This window comes from Carcharhinus amblyrhynchos, chromosome 7 (assembly GCF_965287045.1).
Source record: "Carcharhinus amblyrhynchos chromosome 7, sCarAmb.v2.hapA, whole genome shotgun sequence".
Classification (NCBI taxonomy): domain Eukaryota; kingdom Metazoa; phylum Chordata; class Chondrichthyes; order Carcharhiniformes; family Carcharhinidae; genus Carcharhinus; species Carcharhinus amblyrhynchos.
Genome location: NC_137330.1, coordinates 9705905 through 9725627, shown reverse-complemented (window position 1 = coordinate 9725627; position 19723 = coordinate 9705905). Strand labels below are relative to the sequence as shown.

At 40.7% G+C, this 19723-nt stretch overlaps 1 protein-coding gene across 2 annotated transcripts in view; it reads left to right on the top strand.

Moving 5' to 3' along the window:
- lats1 (large tumor suppressor kinase 1) overlaps window positions 1–18699 on the top strand; it is a 41002-nt gene extending 22303 nt beyond the window's left edge. For both annotated transcript variants that reach the window (XM_080191930.1, XM_080191929.1), the window contains 4 exons: window positions 2661–3243; window positions 9398–9580; window positions 13460–13566; window positions 16507–18699. In XM_080191930.1, the coding sequence (XP_080048056.1) occupies window positions 2661–3243; window positions 9398–9580; window positions 13460–13566; window positions 16507–17022 (1389 nt within the window). In that variant the 3' untranslated portion in view covers window positions 17023–18699. The remainder of the gene's footprint in view (window positions 1–2660; window positions 3244–9397; window positions 9581–13459; window positions 13567–16506) is intronic.
- Window positions 18700–19723: the final 1024 nt, after the last annotated feature.

Here is a 19723-nt window from a genome sequence, read left to right as displayed (position 1 = left end):
TTGGCCCTTTGAGCCTGCTCTGCCATTCAGCATGATCATGGCTGATCATCCAACTCAATAGCCCAAACCTGCTTTTTCTCCATAACCTTTGATCCCATTTGCCCCAAGTGCTGTATCTGGCTGTCTGTTGAATACATTCAATGTTTTGGCATCAGCTACTTCCTGTGGTAATGAACTCCACAGACTCATCGCTCTTCGGGTGAAGAAACGTCTCCTCATCTCCATCCTAAATGGTCTACCCCAAATCCTCAGACTGTGACCCCTGGTTGTGGACTCCCCCCACCACTGGGAACATCCTCCCTGCATCTACTCTGTCTAGTCCTGTTAGAATTTTATAAGTCTCTGTAAGATTCCACTCCTTTGTCTGAAGTCCAGCGAAAACAATCCTAACCTACTCAATCTCTGTTCATAAGTCAGTTCTGCTATCCCCAGAATCAGCCTGGTAAACCTTCGCTGCACCCCCTTGAAAGCAAGAACATCCTTCCTCAGGTGTGGCCTCACCTAATGTGACTGGGATATAAGTTGTTAGTTGTATCTGGTGAGGTAAGTACTATATTGATCATTCAAACTCCGTATTCTAAATGGCATCGGCCTTGACTTTGTGGCAGCACATTCGTCTTTTGAATGCGAATTATTCCGATTCGGAGATTTGGACGTGCTATCTAGGCTGAAACTTTATTGGAGGCATACACTTTTGGATGTGCTATTTGGACTTTAAAAAACCCTATAGCGTTATTTGAAGAAGAACAGGGGAGTCCTCCCTGGTGACCTGATCATCATTTTGCCCTTGATCATGACTACCAAAGCAGATGACCTGGTCATTATCATTTTTCTGTGGGACTTTGCTGTGCACAAATTTAGCTGCTAAGTTCCTCTGCATTGCAACACTTGGATCACAATCAATGAAGTGCAACAATTTGGAACATGCTGTACTTGTAAAAGTGTAAGTAACATAAATACAAGTTCCTATTCTTGAATTGAAATTCTATAGCTTCTTTGTCATTACCCAACAAATCTCAACCACAATTTTCATCATTTTAAATGAATTTCATTTTATTGATATTCTTTTCTCAGTTAGTGGGAGTTTCTGGAGTCAGTTGAAATTTTCATGGAATACTCAATTGCAATCTAATCTTTGCTCACCCTCCCTGTTGGTTAGTTTCATCTGTGGTCTTTGTGTTGAGGGGGTGGTGAAATCTATGATAGCAAGAAACAGAATTGTTTTCTTCCAGTAATTGATAAAAGCACATACTCAGAAGTAATGTTTCAAAGCCATGTATCATGTCCTTTCCGTGGATTGAGTTCTTTGTAGGCAGATGAAGAAGAAATTGTCTCATGTTTCATCAAAGGGGAATTCAGGTCCTAAAGTGCCCATCCATTGGTACCTTAACTGCAAAGCTTTAGACAGGAGCATATAACTAATTTTAATTTTCAACATCACATTAAGTCTTGTGCATTAATTGCAGCATTAATGCTACTTTGCATCATGATGTTTTCAGTTTGTGAAATTTTATAAAGAAATGCTTGAAAGCTTAAAGTATGAAGCAAATTATATCTGTAATATTTTCAAATCTAATCTCCTTGTGCATTTCCTGTCAGCATTTCCATCATAAGCTCATCTGTTCACATTTAAAAAGGGACCTGTCTGTGAAACTTATCATATATTTATATTGTCTCATCAGTGGGGAGACAGGCCTGGGAATGGCTCAATGAAGAGAAATCTAGAAATTTATCTGTTGCCAGGGGTGGTGTTTGTTGATGATTGATGCCCTCTGTCTTTAAGTGTTGGCATCTTGCAGTTTTTAAACATTTATTCAGCATTGTATTGTGTCGTAATGAAGTTGAGCAGAAAGGCTAACTTGCTTCCCACAATCAGAATATGTAACATTGGTTGCTGCTGCTCCTAGAAGGAGGAGTTTTTTTCAGTTTTCATTTGTTGAACATGGTCATCACTGGCTGACCAGCATTTATTGTAAGAAGTCTCACAACACCAGGTTAAAGTGACTATCCCAGTCCAATGCTGGCATCTCCTCATCAGCATTTATTGCCCATTCCTAGTTACCCTTAGAGGGCAGCTGAGAGTTAACCACATTGCTGTGGCTCTGGAGTCATATGTAGGCCAGAACGAATAAGAACAGCATATTTCCTTTCCTAAAGGACATTAGTGAACCAGATGGATTTTTTCTGACAATTGACAATGGTTTCATCGTCATCAGTAGATTCTTAATTCCAGATTTTCTTTTACTGAATTCAAATTCCACCATCTGCCTTGGCAGGATTCGAACCCGGGTGTCTAGAACATTAGTTGAGTTTCTGGATTAATAGTCTAGTGATAATACCATTAGACCATTGCCACAGCATAGGAAATTTACATTGGTGATTTTCATTTTACTTGAGGATGTAGTAATTTATAATGAAAATGTAGAAATATGTGTTGAATGTATGATTAAAAATTTGGCCTGAACTGTGGGTCAGTGTATATCCTTGCCCAGTAAGCACCATCAACCTCGTCACTTGATCTGGATACCCCATATGCAATGCTACAGGAAATGAATTAAAAACTATTTCATATCTGTTCTTAAATAAATAGTACGCTATGCGGTCAGAGCTTGTACCTCCAGGGGTTTCAATTTGAAAATGTTGTCTGCCTTTGTTTATAGGTTGGGTTGTCTAAAGATGCCCAGGATCAGATGCGCAAGATGCTGTGCCAGAAAGAATCCAATTATATCCGTCTGAAAAGGGCAAAGATGGATAAGTCCATGTTTGTGAAGATCAAGACCCTGGGAATAGGTGCATTTGGGGAGGTGTGCCTAGCTCGGAAAGTAGATACCAATGCGTTGTATGCAATGAAAACACTGAGGAAGAAAGATGTGTTGTTGCGTAACCAAGTTGCTCATGTGAAAGCTGAGCGGGATATCTTGGCAGAAGCTGACAACGAATGGGTGGTTCGACTCTATTATTCATTCCAGGACCGAGACAATCTTTACTTTGTGATGGACTACATTCCAGGAGGGGACATGATGAGTCTCTTAATCAGAATGGGCATCTTTCCGGAACCTCTGGCACAATTCTACATTGCTGAACTGAACTGTGCTGTGGAAAGTGTTCACAAAATGGGCTTCATTCATCGGGATATTAAACCTGATAATATCCTGATTGACCGCGATGGCCATATAAAACTGACAGACTTTGGGTTATGTACTGGTTTCCGATGGACCCACGATTCCAAGTATTACCAAAGTGGTAAGTAATATTTACTCTCACCAATAGAATGGGGGCATTACTGCAGGTAGAGAAACATTATTTGCTGCTCTGTTCAATATTTGAGACAACTGTTTTGGCAAAGTCGCAGCTGATGGAAGTATATCCGAATAGGTCTTCTGCGTCTGAAAACAAGGACTCTAATCTTGTTCCTGGTGAGGGCGGGGGAGAGTCCTTGACACTGTCAGGTTGTCTACTTATGCCTGTAAGTTCAGTTTCTCACAAAAGAAAATGAGAGTGGTGCCATGCTGCTCCAAGGACCATAGACTGAAGCTCGGGAAAAGGCTCAATGATGAGAAATTGAAAGATTTCTCTGCTGCTAAGGACACTGTTTTGACAGTAACTGATTCTGTCTTCAAGCCTCAGCATTCACTAGCTTCATTAAACATTTATTTATTTTAGTATCATGGCATAATGGAACGAGGCAGAAAGGCCAGCTTGTTTCGGTGACGCAGAGCCTGGGACCTGGGTTTGATTCCCGGCTTGGGTCACTGTGTGGAGTCTGCACATTCTCCCCGCTTCTGCGTGGGTTTCCTCCGGGTGCTTCGGTTTCCTCCCGCAGTCCAAAAGACAAGTTGGTTAGATGCATTGGCCATGCTAAATTCTCCTTCAGTGTACCTGAATAGGCGCCAGAGTATGGTGACCAGGGAATTTTCACAGTAACTTGATTGCTAACGTAAGCCTACATGAGACATAACAAGTAAACTTATTCTCCCAATCAGTTTGTAGCACTGGATGCAAAGGTCAGAATTGAGCTCAGTATTTACATGTGATAAATTGCTTACCTCAATATTTGTCCGTGTCTCTACTGAAAAGTCTATTCCGCGGTTCTGAATTTTTAAAACTAAGCTGGGCCCTACCTAGAAACATCTTGAAGGTTCTGCTCAATTTGTTACTTAAGGTTTGTAATATTATTATTCTCACATTCCCATTCCTATTCCTTGACTTGGTTATTTCCCTTTTCTTTCTCTTCTCTCACTCCTGCCTCTTTTATCATTCTCTCTATCCCGTGTTGCTGAAATCCCTTTTGTCCTTTCAGTTCAAAGTAAAGTTTATTTATTAGTCACAAGTAACACAAGTCATATTAACACTGCAATGAAGTTACCATGAAATTCCCCCAGTTGCCACACTCCGGTGGGTCAGTGCACCTAACCAGCACGTCTTTCAGAAAATGGAGGAAACTACAGCACCCGGAGGAAACCTACATAGACACAGAGAGAACGTGCAAATTTCACACAGACAGTGACCCAATCCTGGAATCAAACCTGGGTCCCTGGCACTGTGGGGCAGCAGTGCTAACCACTGTGCCGCCCCAGTTTCTATCTCTTTCTCCATCACTTTTTCTCTTCAGTTGCCTCCCTATTGTGTAAAGTATCTTAAGACACTTAAACATAAATTATGCATTTAAAATCCTTGAACTCACAACATTGCCATGCTCCTAGTTTATTATAACCAATGGATTAAATGGTAATGCCCAATGCATCATAAGCAGTGGGGAAGATCCCAGTAATAATAGTCAATTCTGCAACAGTAAGCTTTTTCCAGAGCTGACACTATTTCTGATAATTAACCAAGCATGCCAAGGAAAATGGGGTGGTACAGTGGTTGGCACTGCTACCTCACAGTGCCAGGGACTCGGATTTGATTCCCGGCTTGGGTCACCGTCTGTGTGGAGTCCGCACGTTCTCTCCATGTCTGTGGGTTTCCTCTGGGTGCTCCGGTTTCCTCCCACAGTCCAAAATATGTGTTGGTTAGGTGGATTGGCCATGCTAAATTCTCCCTCAGTGTACCTGAACAGAGTGTGGCAACTAGGGGAATTTCATAGTAACCTCATTGCAGTGTTAATGTAAACCTACTTGTGACACTAATAAATAAACTTTAAACTAAATTTTAAAAATTCACTACAACAGTTATTGAAATTAAAGGCTTGTTGACTGCCTCCTGTCTCCCCTCCTCGACTATTTTTCCTTTCCTCTACCTCCATCTCTCTTTTTCTTTCCCTTCAGCAATAAGTTTTAAGATGTTAAAAATTAATGAAAACTTTTAAATATAGGTATCTTTAAAGTTCTTTTCATAATAATTAATGACATTCACTTCTGTGGCCACATCTGTTTTAACATCTTTTCATTCTCGTTCCAATTTTACCATCTGTGAAACACACCCTAATTCTTATTTGCCATCTGCTGTGCGCCTTCCAATTCCTCTTCCTGCAGCTTGTGCACCTCTTTGTTGTCTAGTGCTCTCTAAAAATTAGTTTTTTTAAAGTTCATTTGTTAGTGTCACAAGTAGGCTTATATTAGCACTACAGTGAAGTTATTGTGAAAATCCGCTAGTGGCCACATTCCGTACACTGAGGGAGAATTTAGCACAGCCAATGCACCTAACCAGCACATCTTTCGGATTGTGGGAGGAAACCGGAGCACCCAGTGGAAACCCATGCAGACACGGGGAGAACGTGCAGTCTCCACGCAAACAGTGGCCCAGACCAGGAATCGAACCCAGGTCCTTGGTACTGTGAGGCAGCAGTGCTAACCACTGTGCTGCCCCACATCCTCTCCTAGATGTTTTTGTTTAGTTCTTGGCCATGTCTCTGTGATTTGGAATGACTTGCTGCTCAATGTGTCCCTTTCACTGGAATGCAATTGTTATCCACCGTGGCCCTGGTTCTTGATTTCTCTTCTTGCTTTATGTCAACTGTGCCTGCTTGGTTGGTAACATGCAGCCTCTAAGCCAAAACATTGTGAATTCAAGTTTAGTCCTGAACACAGACTGTAGGCTGAAGTTCCAGGGCAGTTCTGAGCATGTACTGCACTTCTTTCAAATGGGTGTCATAATGAGAAGGTCCTAGGTAAACACAAAAGATCCCATGGCATTACTTTGAAGATGAGCAGTGGACTTTTCCCTGGTACTCTGGCCAATGATTTGTCTTCAACAAACATCATTAAAAGCATATTATGCCAACATTTATTACTTACATACTATCATTATAGTGAAGTTGAGTTTATGTTTTGTGCCTGCTCCTATTCTGTCATATTTTTTGAGGTGGCATAGTGGTTAGCACTGCTGTCTCACAGTGCCAGGGAGTTGAGTTTGAATCCTGGTTTGAGTCACTGTCTGTGTGGAGTCTGCATGTTCTCCAGGTGCTCCGGTTTCCTCCCACAGTCCAAAAGACATGCTGATTAGCTGCATTAGTCATCCTAAATTTTCCCCCAATGTACCTGAACAGGTGCTGGAGTGTGACGACTGGGGGATTTTCACAATACCTTTATTGCAGTGTTAATGCAAGCCTATTTGTGACACTAATAAATAAATCAAATTAAGAATTTGACATTCAAACCCGAGGAAGTATTCCATTTCAGATGATGTCGGCAGTCTCAGGACTGTGCAATCGTTTTCTAAATCTGTTGCTTCATGATTGTTTAAGTAGATGATGCATGCTCACGTCTTGTAACAGTGGTATATACATTCATGTGTTAGTGGAAACTTGTCTTGCAGCTTCTAAATTTATCTAATTCCGAACAGTGACTAGTTGAAAATAGTGTGGGTGTAAAATGGATGTCATTCACTCCAGGAACACGCTCAACAACCTCGTATAGTAAAAGTCTGACCATCTATTATACTCTATGTTCACTTAGTATTCAATTGCAGTAGCTAAAAGAGGGGAAGTTATTGTATATGAAGGTTTGCCAGGCTGGAGCACAGGTCAAAGAGAAAGATGAGAGATTTATGCCAAAGGAGAAAATGCTGGAAAATCTCAGCAGGTCTAGCAGCATCTGTAAGGAAAGAAAAGAGCTGACGTTGCGAGACCAGGTGACCTTCGTCAAAGCTAAAAGGCATAAAAAGTGGGAGATATTTATACTGTAGGGTGAGGAAATTAAAGATGTGTCATAGCCACAAAAACCAGGGGAAAGGCTGCTAATGGCAGTCTACAGAGAGAATAGAAGGTGTGGATGGCCAAATGGCAAAGGAGCTGAAATCAGAGGGTAAGCTGTGACAGATAAAGGATGTGGGAGAGAGTTAAAATTGAGAACGGGTAAGGAAAGGGGGAATAAAATAGGGGGAAGAGTGGGGAAAATAAAGATCATAAAGAAGTAAAAGGTAGAGAGCAGTTAAAATGAAATAAAATTAAAACAAAGGATGAGAGATTTGTGAGCAAGTTAAATGAATGTCACATCTGTGCCTGACTTGCATCTGTGAGCACTGCTGTGACAAGTCAGTAGGGGTGGATTAGAAAGACATGGAATGTTTTATCGGATCAATCTAATGAAATAGTGTTTGCTATGGTCAGTTTCTTCAGATGGTCCCAAATCTGTGGACATGACAGCTTGTGTAGGATGGTGCCGATGTACCTCAGACACTCTGTCAGACCCCTGTCCAAATCCACTTCAAAATCTTACAGACACAGGAAAAAATCAGTCTTTCTGAATTCTACTTGCAGCAATGAAAATTACAGCTCTCAAAATGAAAAAGGCAAAAACAAAATACCAAAGCAAAGACTGAAAGCCATACTGCTGGTCTGGATAGGATGGAAAGAGGGAAACCAGCGTAAGATCAGAAGCAAAGTAGAAATGTAGGACAGAAGGAGTTTGCAGCATTAGAGAGGAACATGGAGGGGTTTGAAGACTGGTATATGATTGAAAACCCCTGCACTGTGAGTAGGTAGTTTAGCAGGGGAAGGTGATCCTATGTGAGACAGGATGTAGACGGATGATTTCAGGAGCGGATAGAAACTGGAGAGTTTGGCCAAGTGGGTTTCAGTCACTGTGCAAGAGGTTAGGATTTAGACGTTTCATAGTTGGGAGCAGATTGACTTGATGAAGCAGAGGAGGTGTGGATTGAATCTCTGCTCAGGATTGAATGGGGCACTGAGATCCTCGCTGGAATGGGTAACTGGGAAAGTGTGGCTGTTGGGGAAAAGAGGTGACAAGGTCTCTGGTTCAGTGTCAACGTTTCCTAATATCCTGTGACAGTCCAGTTAAAAAGAAATGCTGCTTTAAAAAAAGCAGAACTCCGTTTTGGGTCATTTCATCTAGCAAAGAGAAAATTGTTGTTTTGACGTTTGGAAAAGTCTGCACCCAAGTGTCCATTGTGGACGTGAGGATTTATAAAATTAACATTCTTATCTGACTCAACCAATCCAATTCTAGCTGTTGTTCACAGAATGGTAAAAAGTTTAAGGCACAGAAAGAGGCCTCTTGGCCCATCATGTCATTGGCTGAAGTGTGTCTTGTTGCAGTATGAACATTCACAGGCAGCTCAGAAAGAACTGTAGTTGTTTCTAAAACTTAACATTCAACTTCAATCTGGTGTAACAGGTTAAAGGGGAACTCTAGCAGCCATACTAATCTATTGGTTATGGACAACAATGGCCAAATTTTAGTTTGAGAAGCTCTAAGATTGTAAACATTTTCATCATCTGATCCCTTCTCTTGGAATGTGGCCTGCCGCCTGGCTGTACACTTCTGTAGGAAACCAAGGAAGGTGAACCCTTTCTTATATTTGCAGAACATTCTCTACTACAGTTTCATCCCAAACCCTTACCCTTTACTCTGCTTATCTATACTTTTCTTAGTAAAACTTTTAACCACTTTATTTACTGAGAACAAGAAATGCAATCATAACAGGCTGCTGAAGCCCTTTAAGAGCTCCAGCTATCCACAACTTGCTGCATCTTTCTGAGTTATCAATAAGTCCAATCTGAGTTCAACACATATTGTGGATACTCAATCAGTAATCCATTCACTATAGTTGTTCAATCACTGACTTTCATCACTTTTGTTATTTCTGTAGCCAATAAAACCCTTATTCAATCACATCCTGGATATTTCCTGGTGTACAGCGTCCCATCTTCATAATGACTCCAATGTATCTGCTTAATATCAGCGGCCTCCAGAGTGCAAAGCAGAAAAACTCCAGCTGTGACCAGATCAAAGATGGTGGCTTAGCATGTGTCCTGGATGGTTCCTGCCAACCCCATGGCTGATCACTAAGTAGTCCTAGTAGTTTGTTCATCTCTCCTAAGAGTAGTAGAGATAAGTGGGGAAGCAAAAAGTACTGGAGAAACAATGCAATAAAGACTCCTAGAAGTTATCTTCAGAAACACCACTTGTCTGATTGTTGATGCGTTTTCACCCAGGTGACCATCCTCGGCAGGATAGCATGGATTTCAGTAATGAATGGGGTGATCCCAAGAGCTGCAAGTGTGCAGAGAGACTAAAACCACTGGAGCGGAGAGCTGCTCGACAGCATCAGCGCTGCCTGGCACATTCTCTAGTGGGCACACCAAATTACATTGCACCAGAAGTCTTGCTTCGTACAGGTAAGGTTATTGCTATACATTGAAACACACTTTAGTCTCATTTGAGAGTGGGTTTTGTATTCTACTTCCGGTTCCTCTACCATTTGCGATGCTGAATTTGATACTTCTGTGCATATCCAAACCTGCACCAAGTCGTGTCCATTCATCGCCCTTGTGTTCACCAACTTCCTCTGGCTCTGGTTCGGTAATATTTCAATTTAAAACTTGTTATTGTTTTCAAATCCCTCCATGACCCCTCCCTATCTCTGTAACCTGCTCGCAGACTCAGATCTTTGTGCTTCCCCAATTCTGATTTTCATTGTTCCAAAATTTGTGGCTATACCGTCAGATTCATGAGCCTTAAGTTTTGGAATTGTCTCCTTAAAATTCTCCACTTAACCCTCCTTCCTTATGATTCTTAAAATTTACTTCTGACCAGACTTTTGGTCACTTAATAGCTCCTTAAGTGGATTGGTGACAAATTTTATTTAACGCTCCAATGAAGCACTTTGGATTATTGCAAATACTGCATTTATATAGTACATTTTTAAGATCATCAGTTCCGCTTAACAGCATACTATTCCATCTGTAATTCACTTTTCAGAAATATATCCCTTCTTGACTCAGTTTATTCTCGTATTTCCAAAACCAACTTTCGGAACTAGTGCACTGATTCAGCTATTGGTTGAAATTTGTTTAATTTGTTATTTGACACAAAGGCACTGAGACTATATCTAGAATATAAAAAGATTCTTCTGGTTGCATTTTTTGTGTTGCATTTTCTGCACTGAAAGAAAGCTTCCCAACCTATAAAATAAAACCAAATTAGACCCAGTTGATTCATAGTGTTTGCATTAGAGAAACAGGCCATTTGGCCCAAATGATCTTTGCTGGTGTTTCTGCCCTACATTGATCTTCCTTCTGCATCTCCTTCTGTTAACATGTTATTCTGTGATTTCTCCCCCCTTGTGCTCATCTGTCTCCCTCCTTAAATGTATTTGTGCTCTCAGTTGTCAGCAAGTGCTTATGGTAGTGAGTTCCACATTCTCACCGCTCACTAGATAAAGACTTTTTTCCTGAATTGACAATTGGATTTATTAGTAACTATTATACTTCTGGGGTGCAGGAAGAAAATTGGAATCATAGGCCCCTCGTTTTGGATTTCCAACAGGAAGAATTACTTTATATAGTAAATCCAACATGGTGGCACAGTGGTTAGCATTGCTGCCTCACAGCGCCAGGGACATGGGTTCAATTCCCAGCTTGGGCCACTGTCTGTGTAGAATCTGCATGTTCTCCCTGTGTCTGCATGGGTTTCCTCCGGGGTGCTCTGGTTTCACCCACAGTCTGAAAGATGAGCTGGTTAGGTGCATTGGCTATGCCAAATTCTGTGTACCTGAACAGCTGCCTGAGTGTGGTGACTAGGGGATTTTCACAGTAACTTCATTGCAATGTTAGTGTAAGCCTACTTGTGACACCAATAAATAAAATCCATGAACTGGGCAACTCTGAAACTCTCTTCCTTGCTAGTAAAGTTCTTGAGGCTGAAGTCCAAAGATGTGCAGGTTAGGTTGACTGGCCATGCTAAATTGACCCTAGTATTATGGGGATTAGCAGGGTAAGTAAAGTGAGGATACGGGGATAGGGCCTGGATGGGATTGTGGTTAGTGCAGACTCAATGGGCTGAATGGCCTCCTTCTGCACTGTAGGGATTCTATAATTCTAAGTTAATTGAAAATTTCTAAACTGAGATTGACAATTTGTTTGGCAATGGTATTAAGAATTGTGGAACTCAGATGGGTAGGTGGAATTAAAATACAGATCTATTCTGTTTGCTGTACACAACTGGTATGTTGCAGTCCCTTTACATTTGATACCATCCTAGCTGGAGTGTTATTTCTGCACGGTCTCTGACCCTGGGCAGCACATTCTATATTGCGACATGGCTGTACACCAGCATACTGTAAAAGGAAAGGAGCATTGACCATGATTTGATTGAATGGTAGAACAAGCTCAATGGGCTGAATGGCCTCCTATTCCTATATTCTGAAAGATTAAGGATGAAAATCTGACAACATCCCTTGAGTAATGGAAAACAAGACACTGAAACCTGATTTATCCAGGCTTGGGCTGACAAGTGGCAAGTAATATTTGTGCCACACAGATGCCAGGCAATGACCATCATCAATAAGAGACACTCTAAGCACCGCCCCATGGCATTCAATGGTGTTACCATCACAGAATCCCCCACTGTCAACATCCTTGGGGTTACCATTGACCAGAAACTCAACTGGACTCACCACATAAACACAGTGTCGACAAGAGCAGGTCAGAGGCTAGGAATACTGCAGTGAGTAATCCACCTCCTGACTCAGCAAAGCCTGTCCACTGTCTGCAAGGTACAAGTCAGGAGCGTGATGGAATATTCCCCACTTGCTTGGATGGGTGCAGCTTCAACAACATTCCAGAAGCTTGAACCATCCAGGACAAAGCAGCCTGCTTGAATGGCATCATATCTACAAACACTCAATCCCTCCAATGTTCAGTAGCAGCAGTGTGTACTATCTACAAAATGCACTGCAGCAATTCAGCAAAGATCCTTTGACAGCACCTTCCAAAGCCACAACTACTTCCATCTAGAGGATAGGGCAGCAGATAAATGGGAATACCACCACCTGCAAGTTCCCTTGAAAGCAACTCACCATTCCTTCGCACTCACTGAATGAAAATCCTGGAATTTTATTTGCAATATTTATTTTTGTTTATTTGGAACGTCTGTTTCTGATCAGTTCTGCTACCATTAACATCCATATGGAGAGAGTCTTGTCATGTACAAGTTACCATTGAGAAACAGTTCCAACACTCTCACTTGCATCTCTATTCCAGCCCATTTGGGGACACATTGCATTTTATCAAAATAAAACTGACCGGAAAATGGTTATTCTTAAGAATGTCTAAATTTATTGCCCACCCCCCACCCCATAGAGTTGACCCTCTGAAGAATCCCAGTTTATAATTAAAGGGATCAATGAAAATTGTTATTGGCACTGGAGATCAAGACATGAAATCAATTTGCATAGTAATAACCCTGGTAGGAGTAATCAGTAGGCCTCTAATAACAGCATTGTGGATCAACCTGCAGCACGTGGACTGCAGCAATTCAAGAAAGCAGCTCACCACCTCCTTCCCAAAGGCAGCTAGGGATGGGCAATAATGTAGTACAAAAACACCACAAACATGTTTGAATATATCAAATATATCTGAAAACAGCATGCTAAGCAGAAGAATATTACAGGATTTTTCTGGAGCTAACTCCCAACATTTTTCAATGCAGGGTCTGGATTTTTACATGGCCAGACCACTGAAAAGTTTGAACAAAATGAATCAAGACGTCTTTCTCGCACACGCACTACTTTGCTGCATTTGAATCTATTGGTATTGACATGGACCACATTTTTAGGCATATCAGATTACATAGAGATGCATTCATGTCGGCATTGAGCCTTCTTGGCTATCACGAAGCTCTGCTTAACACACATTTATGGCTGGATCGCCTGGGATTCCACTTATCACGATTTTACCTTGTATACCAAATACAAAACTGCATTATTTTGTTAAATAGAACAAATCTCAATCACAAAATCAAATATGTCTTAAAAATAATATGCCTAATAATGAATCTCTGTTGAATTATTGGATAATAGATAAATAGAATCCTCATTGACGCATCATGGTCTTGGGAATATCTAATACAACTCAGTAATTATACCTTGTAGATATAAAACGTTCTTACCTGAATAACAAAACCAGGCTACACGTGTCAGTAATAGAAACTTGAATAACATATCATAGTATCTTTGGCTTTTAGATGTAATATGTATATCAATTTGTACTCTATAGGTTACACCCAGTTGTGTGATTGGTGGAGTGTTGGTGTCATTCTTTATGAAATGTTAGTGGGACAGCCTCCTTTCCTGGCACAGACTCCACTGGAAACGCAGATCAAGGTAATGAATTTATTGTTCATGTCTCATTAATTTTCTGCACTCTGCTGCTTGTTTCTTTACCCCTTCTAGTCCATTTGGGGACACTTGTTGCATTTTTATCAAAATAAAACTGTTCAAAACTGACCAGAAAATGGTTATTCTTAAGAATGTCTAAATTTATTGCCCCCCACCCCACCCCACCCCACCCCATAGAGTTGCCCCTCTGAAGAATCCCAGTTTATAATTAAAGGGATCAATGAAAATTATTATTGGCATGGAGATCAAGACATGAAATCAATTTGCATAATAATGACCCTAGTAGGAGTAATCAATCAATAGGCCCCCTAATAATAGCTCCACAGTAGAACACAGTATAAACCAGGAAATATAAGGGGTTTGTAAGAAACGTACGACAATAATCATGGGTGATTTTAATATGCATATAGACTAGATTAATCAAATTGGTAAAGGTAGCCTTGAAGGAGGCTTCACAGAGTGTATTAGAGATTGTTTCTTGGAATAACCAACCCATGAGCAAACTGTTTTTAATTTAATGTTATTTAATGAGATGGGAATAATTAATCTTGTAGTAAAGGAGCTTCTAGGCAAGAGTGATCATTGCGTGCTTAATTTCAAATTCAGTTTGAGGGCAATGAATTTTGAGTCCCACATTAGTGTTCTGGTGTTAAACCAAGGTAATTACATAGGCTTGCAGAGAGATTTGGCCCTAGTGGGAATGGCAGAAAACTGAAAAGTATGACATTGATAAACATGGGCAGATATTTAAAGAGATATTTAATTCCTCCCAACTAAAGTATATTCCAGAAAGCAGGAAAGATTGTAAGAGAGGGAAATGCATCTGTAGTTAAGCAAGGAGGTGAAAGATAACATAAAAGTAAAAACTAAGGCATACCATATTGCAAAGGTGAATAGCAGCCTCGAGGATTGGAAGCACTTTAAAGATCAACAGAGGGTTATTGAAAAGTAAATAAAAAGAGCACATGTAAATAATGAAATAAATCTAGCACAAAATATAAAAACTGTAGCAAACAATTCTATAACTATATAAAAAGGAAAAGTGTAACTAATACCAATGTTGGTCCCTTAGAGGACGAGACTGAGGATTTAATAATGGGGAAAGCAGAAATGGAAGCGACACTAAATCAATATTTTGCCTTGGCTTTCACGATGGAGGACACTAAAACCATCCCAATAATAATAGATAATGCAGAGTTTGTTGAAAAGAAGGAACTAAAATCACCACAAATGGGGAAAAAGTATTGAGCAAGCTATTAGGATTAAAGGCAGACAAGCTTCCGGGGCCTGATGGCCTACTTCCTAGGATCGTCTTAAAGGAAGTGGCAGCTGAGATAGTGGAGACATTGGTTGTAATATTCCAAAATTCCCTGAATTCTGGCGAGTTCCATTAGTTGGGAAGAAGTTAATGTAACACCCTATTCAAAAATGGCACATGGCAGAAAATAGGAACCTATATAGGCCAATAAGTTTAACATTGTGATTGGGAAACTATGGAATCTATTATGGAAGTAGTAATAGGACATTTGGAAAGTCAAAATGCAATCCATCAGAGACAGCATGGCTTTATGAAGGGTAATTTGCTGGAGTGCTTCGAACATATAACAAGCAAAGTGGATAATGGAGGTTCTGTAGGTGTAATGTATCCAGACTTTCAGAAGGCATTTGATATGGTGCCGCACAAAAGGTAAGGTCCCATGGGGTTGGGGGTAATATGTTGGCTTGTTTAGAGGATTGGCTAACAGAAATCAACAAGTGGGGATAAATGGGTGTTTTTCTGGATGGAAATCTTTAAGTAGTGGGGTGCCACAGGGTTCAGTCCTTGGGCTCCAACTATTTACAATCTACATTAATGACTTGGATTCCAGGGTAGAATGTAGTAAAGCCAAATTTACAGAAAACACTAAAATAGGTGGGAAAGCAAGTTGCAAAGAGAGAATAAGAAATTTACAAATGGATATGGATAAGTTTGGCAGTAGGGCCAAAATTTGGTAGATGGAATTTAACTTGGATAAGTGTGAGGTTATCAATTTTGGTCGGAGGAATAAAAAGGCAACTTATTATTTAAATGGAGAGAAACTTCAAAATGCTTCGGTACAGAGGGATCTGGGTGTCTTCCTGCACAAATCGCAGAAAGTTAGTATTCAGGTGCAGCAGGTAATAAGGAAGGCAAATGGAATTTTGGCATACGTTATTAAAGTAGGGAAATGTTGTCTCAACTATATAGGGCATTGGTGAGACCGCATCTGGAGTGCTACTCTCAGTTTTGGCCTCCTTATTAAGGCTGTAAATGCTTTAGAGATGGTTCACTGAAGGTTCATTAGATTGATTCCTGGTATGAAGGTCTTGTCTTAGAGAGATTGAGCCGTTTAGCCCTATATTCACTGGAGTTTCATAGCATGAGAGAAATCTGAGATATTCAACATGCTAAAGAGGATTAACATAATAGATGTGGGGCAGATGATTCCCCTTGTTAGACATTCTAGAACAAGAGTCCGTAGTTTTAGGCTAAGGGGTGGCAGATTCAAAATCCAAATGAGGAGGAATCAAAGGGTTGTGAACCTCTGGAATTCTGTATCCCAGAGTACACTAGCTGGTAGAACGCTAAACAAATTTAAGGAGATAGGTTTTTAATTAGTAGAGGGATTAAGGGTTATGGGGAGCAGGCAGGAAGGTGGAGATGAGGCACAGATTAAATCAGTCATGATTGTATTAAATGACAGAGCAGGCTCAAGGGGCTGAATTGCCTATTCCCGTTCCTAGTTCTTAATTGTAATCTAATTGAATGGTAGCGCCAATGTGAGGGACTGTTCAACATTAAAATGCATTTAGGCACAATTGCAGACTTCCAATCCAGTGGTTCAGCCATAATCTCAGTTGTTGGTGGTTGATTTATGACTTGTATTATTACCCGTTATTGTCTAGGTTATAAACTGGCAGACGACTCTTCACATCCCGCCCCAGGCTAAACTTAGTCCAGAGGCCTCTGATCTCATCATCAAACTCTGTCGAGGTCCAGAAGATCGGCTCGGAAAGAATGGCACAGATGAAATAAAAGTCCATCCATTTTTCAGACTGATTGATTTCTCCAATGACATCCGGCACCAGTCTGCTCCATATGTTCCCAAGATTACGCACCCAACGGATACGTCTAATTTTGATCCTGTGGATCCTGACAAGTTGTGGAGTGATGGCAGTGATGGAGAAAGTGTCAACGACACACTGAATGGCTGGTACCAGAATGGGAAGCACCCCGAACATGCCTTCTATGAGTTCACATTCCGGAGGTTTTTTGATGATAACGGTTACCCCTACAGCTATCCCAAACCATTGCAGTGTGATTATCTCAGTCCAGAAACATCTGAACACCAACTGGAAAGTAACAGGGAAAACACTGCAACGGGGAAAGGGAGCCAGAATAGAGAGCTGGTTTACGTATGAAATGAGAATCTGTATGCTTTACCCCTTGTTTAATTCCCAGGGATGGATTTTAGTTTTTACCCAATGCTTTTGTGTTTAGTTTAAGAACTTACAGAAAGATATGTTTTGTAAGTATTAATTTATTTGAATGTTGTAATTTGAAGCCTCCAGCAGTTAACATGTGAATTATTAGAATGCTGGTTTGAGCACCTAACATTAGAGTTGAAAATCAGTTGGATCAGTAGTCAATCAGCAAAATTGTGCTTGACTTTATTCTTCACGTACATTAAGTCTTAATTATTATCTTCCGAGCTCCCATGTTCTTGGACAGTTTTACGTAGGCAAGTGCACAGTAGGTGCCTATATTTTTTCATTAAAAGTATAAAGGAGTCATTTTGCGAGGCTTTGCTTGAAGAGAGCACAAGTTGGAGGTAGAAATGTAATGGCATAGGGTCAAATCTGTAAGCTGCACTTCCAGCCAATGAAGCTCTTACATTGGGAGTGTGGATAGGGTTACAACAGTATAGGGCTATATCTGTTACCTATGTACCTATCTAATGAGGCCTCAAACTGAGTGATATTAGAGCTTTAACACTATAGGGCCCATTCTGGAACATACATTGGGAGTGGGGAGTAGGGTTATAATGTAACAGGGCCCATCTTTATACCCACACTGGGAGTAGAGGTGGGGCTATAACACTATATGGGTCATTTGAAGACCCACCCTGGGAGTGGGGATAGGGCTATAACACTATTTAGACCATTCTGGGAGTGGGGATAGGGCTATAACACTATATAGGGCCCATTGTGGGGCCTGTGCTCCTGTCTAGCCAAGTTGTGCCTATGGGGAGCGAACATACATGTCTGAAGCCTGTAAAATGGTCTTTTACGCTGTGCCTTAAACCATCCTTGCTTAGCTTTGACCAAATATGAAGAAATCAGTTTGGTGTACTTTACATGAAAATAATTTTCTTTTAGAAGCGTGTAGAACACAGGTTATTAGCCTTCTCTTTTTTCTAATTTATGCATTGAATTTATTTATAAATTATACATGTTGTATAAACATTTAATTTGACTGTAAATACCTTCATTGTCTCATTTTACTTCCAATGATATTAAATCTAAGATAATTTTCAATGTCGATTGTTTTTCAGTCTTTTATCATTTTCAATGCAAATTAACCAGTATTGTTATCATTACATCTTACACCACTGTCTGAAAGTTTCCCTCCACGCTACACACCCCACTAACTTTGAACTATATTATCATTCATTTACTGTTACTGGGTCAAAAACCTGGAACTTCTTCCCTAGCAGCACTGTGGGTATACCTACACCACACAGACTGCAGTGGTTCAAGGCAGCTCAGCACCACATTCTCGAAGGCAGTAAAGGGTGAGAAGTAAATGCTGGACCTGCCAGCAAACTCTCATTAAATAAAAAAGATTTTAAAAAATAAAGTCATTACTTGTTCAAGATTTGAAACATAAATATGACTTTGGCATTTGCCACCGACTAAGCTGTAAAATTCACACTTGGGTGCCTATAAAGTGAGGTTTCCAACTTCTGGCTGCAACATGGCCTGCTGAAAGCAGGACTAGTAAGTGCTCTGCCGCAGAGGCTGGTGACATTAAGTGGTCAGAATTCTGCTGAGAGGCAGGCAAGTGTTTATGGAGTGTTTTACATGGCTTTTAAGAACTTCTAACCATTTTTGAGAACTTCTATTAACTTAAAATGATCTTTAAAACTTAAAGCATAATTTAATAGACTTTCAAATTTTTGTACAGCCTTTTAAAAAGACAGGCTAAGTAAAACAGTTGTTTGAAAACCACTAGTTTTTCTGTGTTGATCGTCATATAGAAAAGCAGATGAGGGGATCGAGTGTCAATTTTAGTGTGTAAAACCTCAATGACCTGAAGGTAGTGGAACATTCGGTAGGTAATATATGTTAGGGCATCAAAAGTTGGCATCTGAATGTGGAAGGAAGGGGTTGCAGAGGCCGAGTCTTTTTTTAATCATTCATGGGATGTGGGTGTCACTGGGCCAGCATTTCTTGCCCATCCCCGAGGGCTTTAAGAGTCAGAGTCAATCACATTGCTATGGGTCTAGAGTCAATGGCACAGTGGTTAGCGCTGCAACCTCACAGCGCCAGGGACTTGGTTCAGTTCCAGCCTCGGGTCCCTGTCTGGAGTTTGCACGTGGATGAGGGCTTTCCTCCAGGGTGGAAACGTCAATTACAAGGGGACATCAGTTCAAGGTGAGAGGGGGAAGTTTAAGGGAGAAGTCTGAGGGAGCTTTTTCACATGGAGTGGTGGGTGCCTGGAACATGCTGCCAGAAGAGGTGGTGGAAGCAGGGATATTAGCAATATTTAAGCAGCAACTGGATAGGTACATGAATAGGGAGGAAATAGAGGGATATGGACCAAGTTAGGGCATCATGATTGGCACAGGCTTGGAGGGCCAAGGGGCCTGTTCCTGTGCTGTACTTTGTTGGTTGTTCCATTTTATCTAAAAGTGAAGGATCAGTCTTTCCAGCAGGGAAAAGTTGTGCAGATAGTGCTCCAGAGCAGCCAATAAGGATGGCACCTGATTCTTTGTTGATCCACATATTAGTCATGTAACAGAAACCATAAAAAAACTGGTACCTGGAATGGAATGTTTCTCCCGCACAGTCTTAATCGTTTTAAGTTGTTAGAAAGACAGCCTTGAGTTATTTTGAAGTT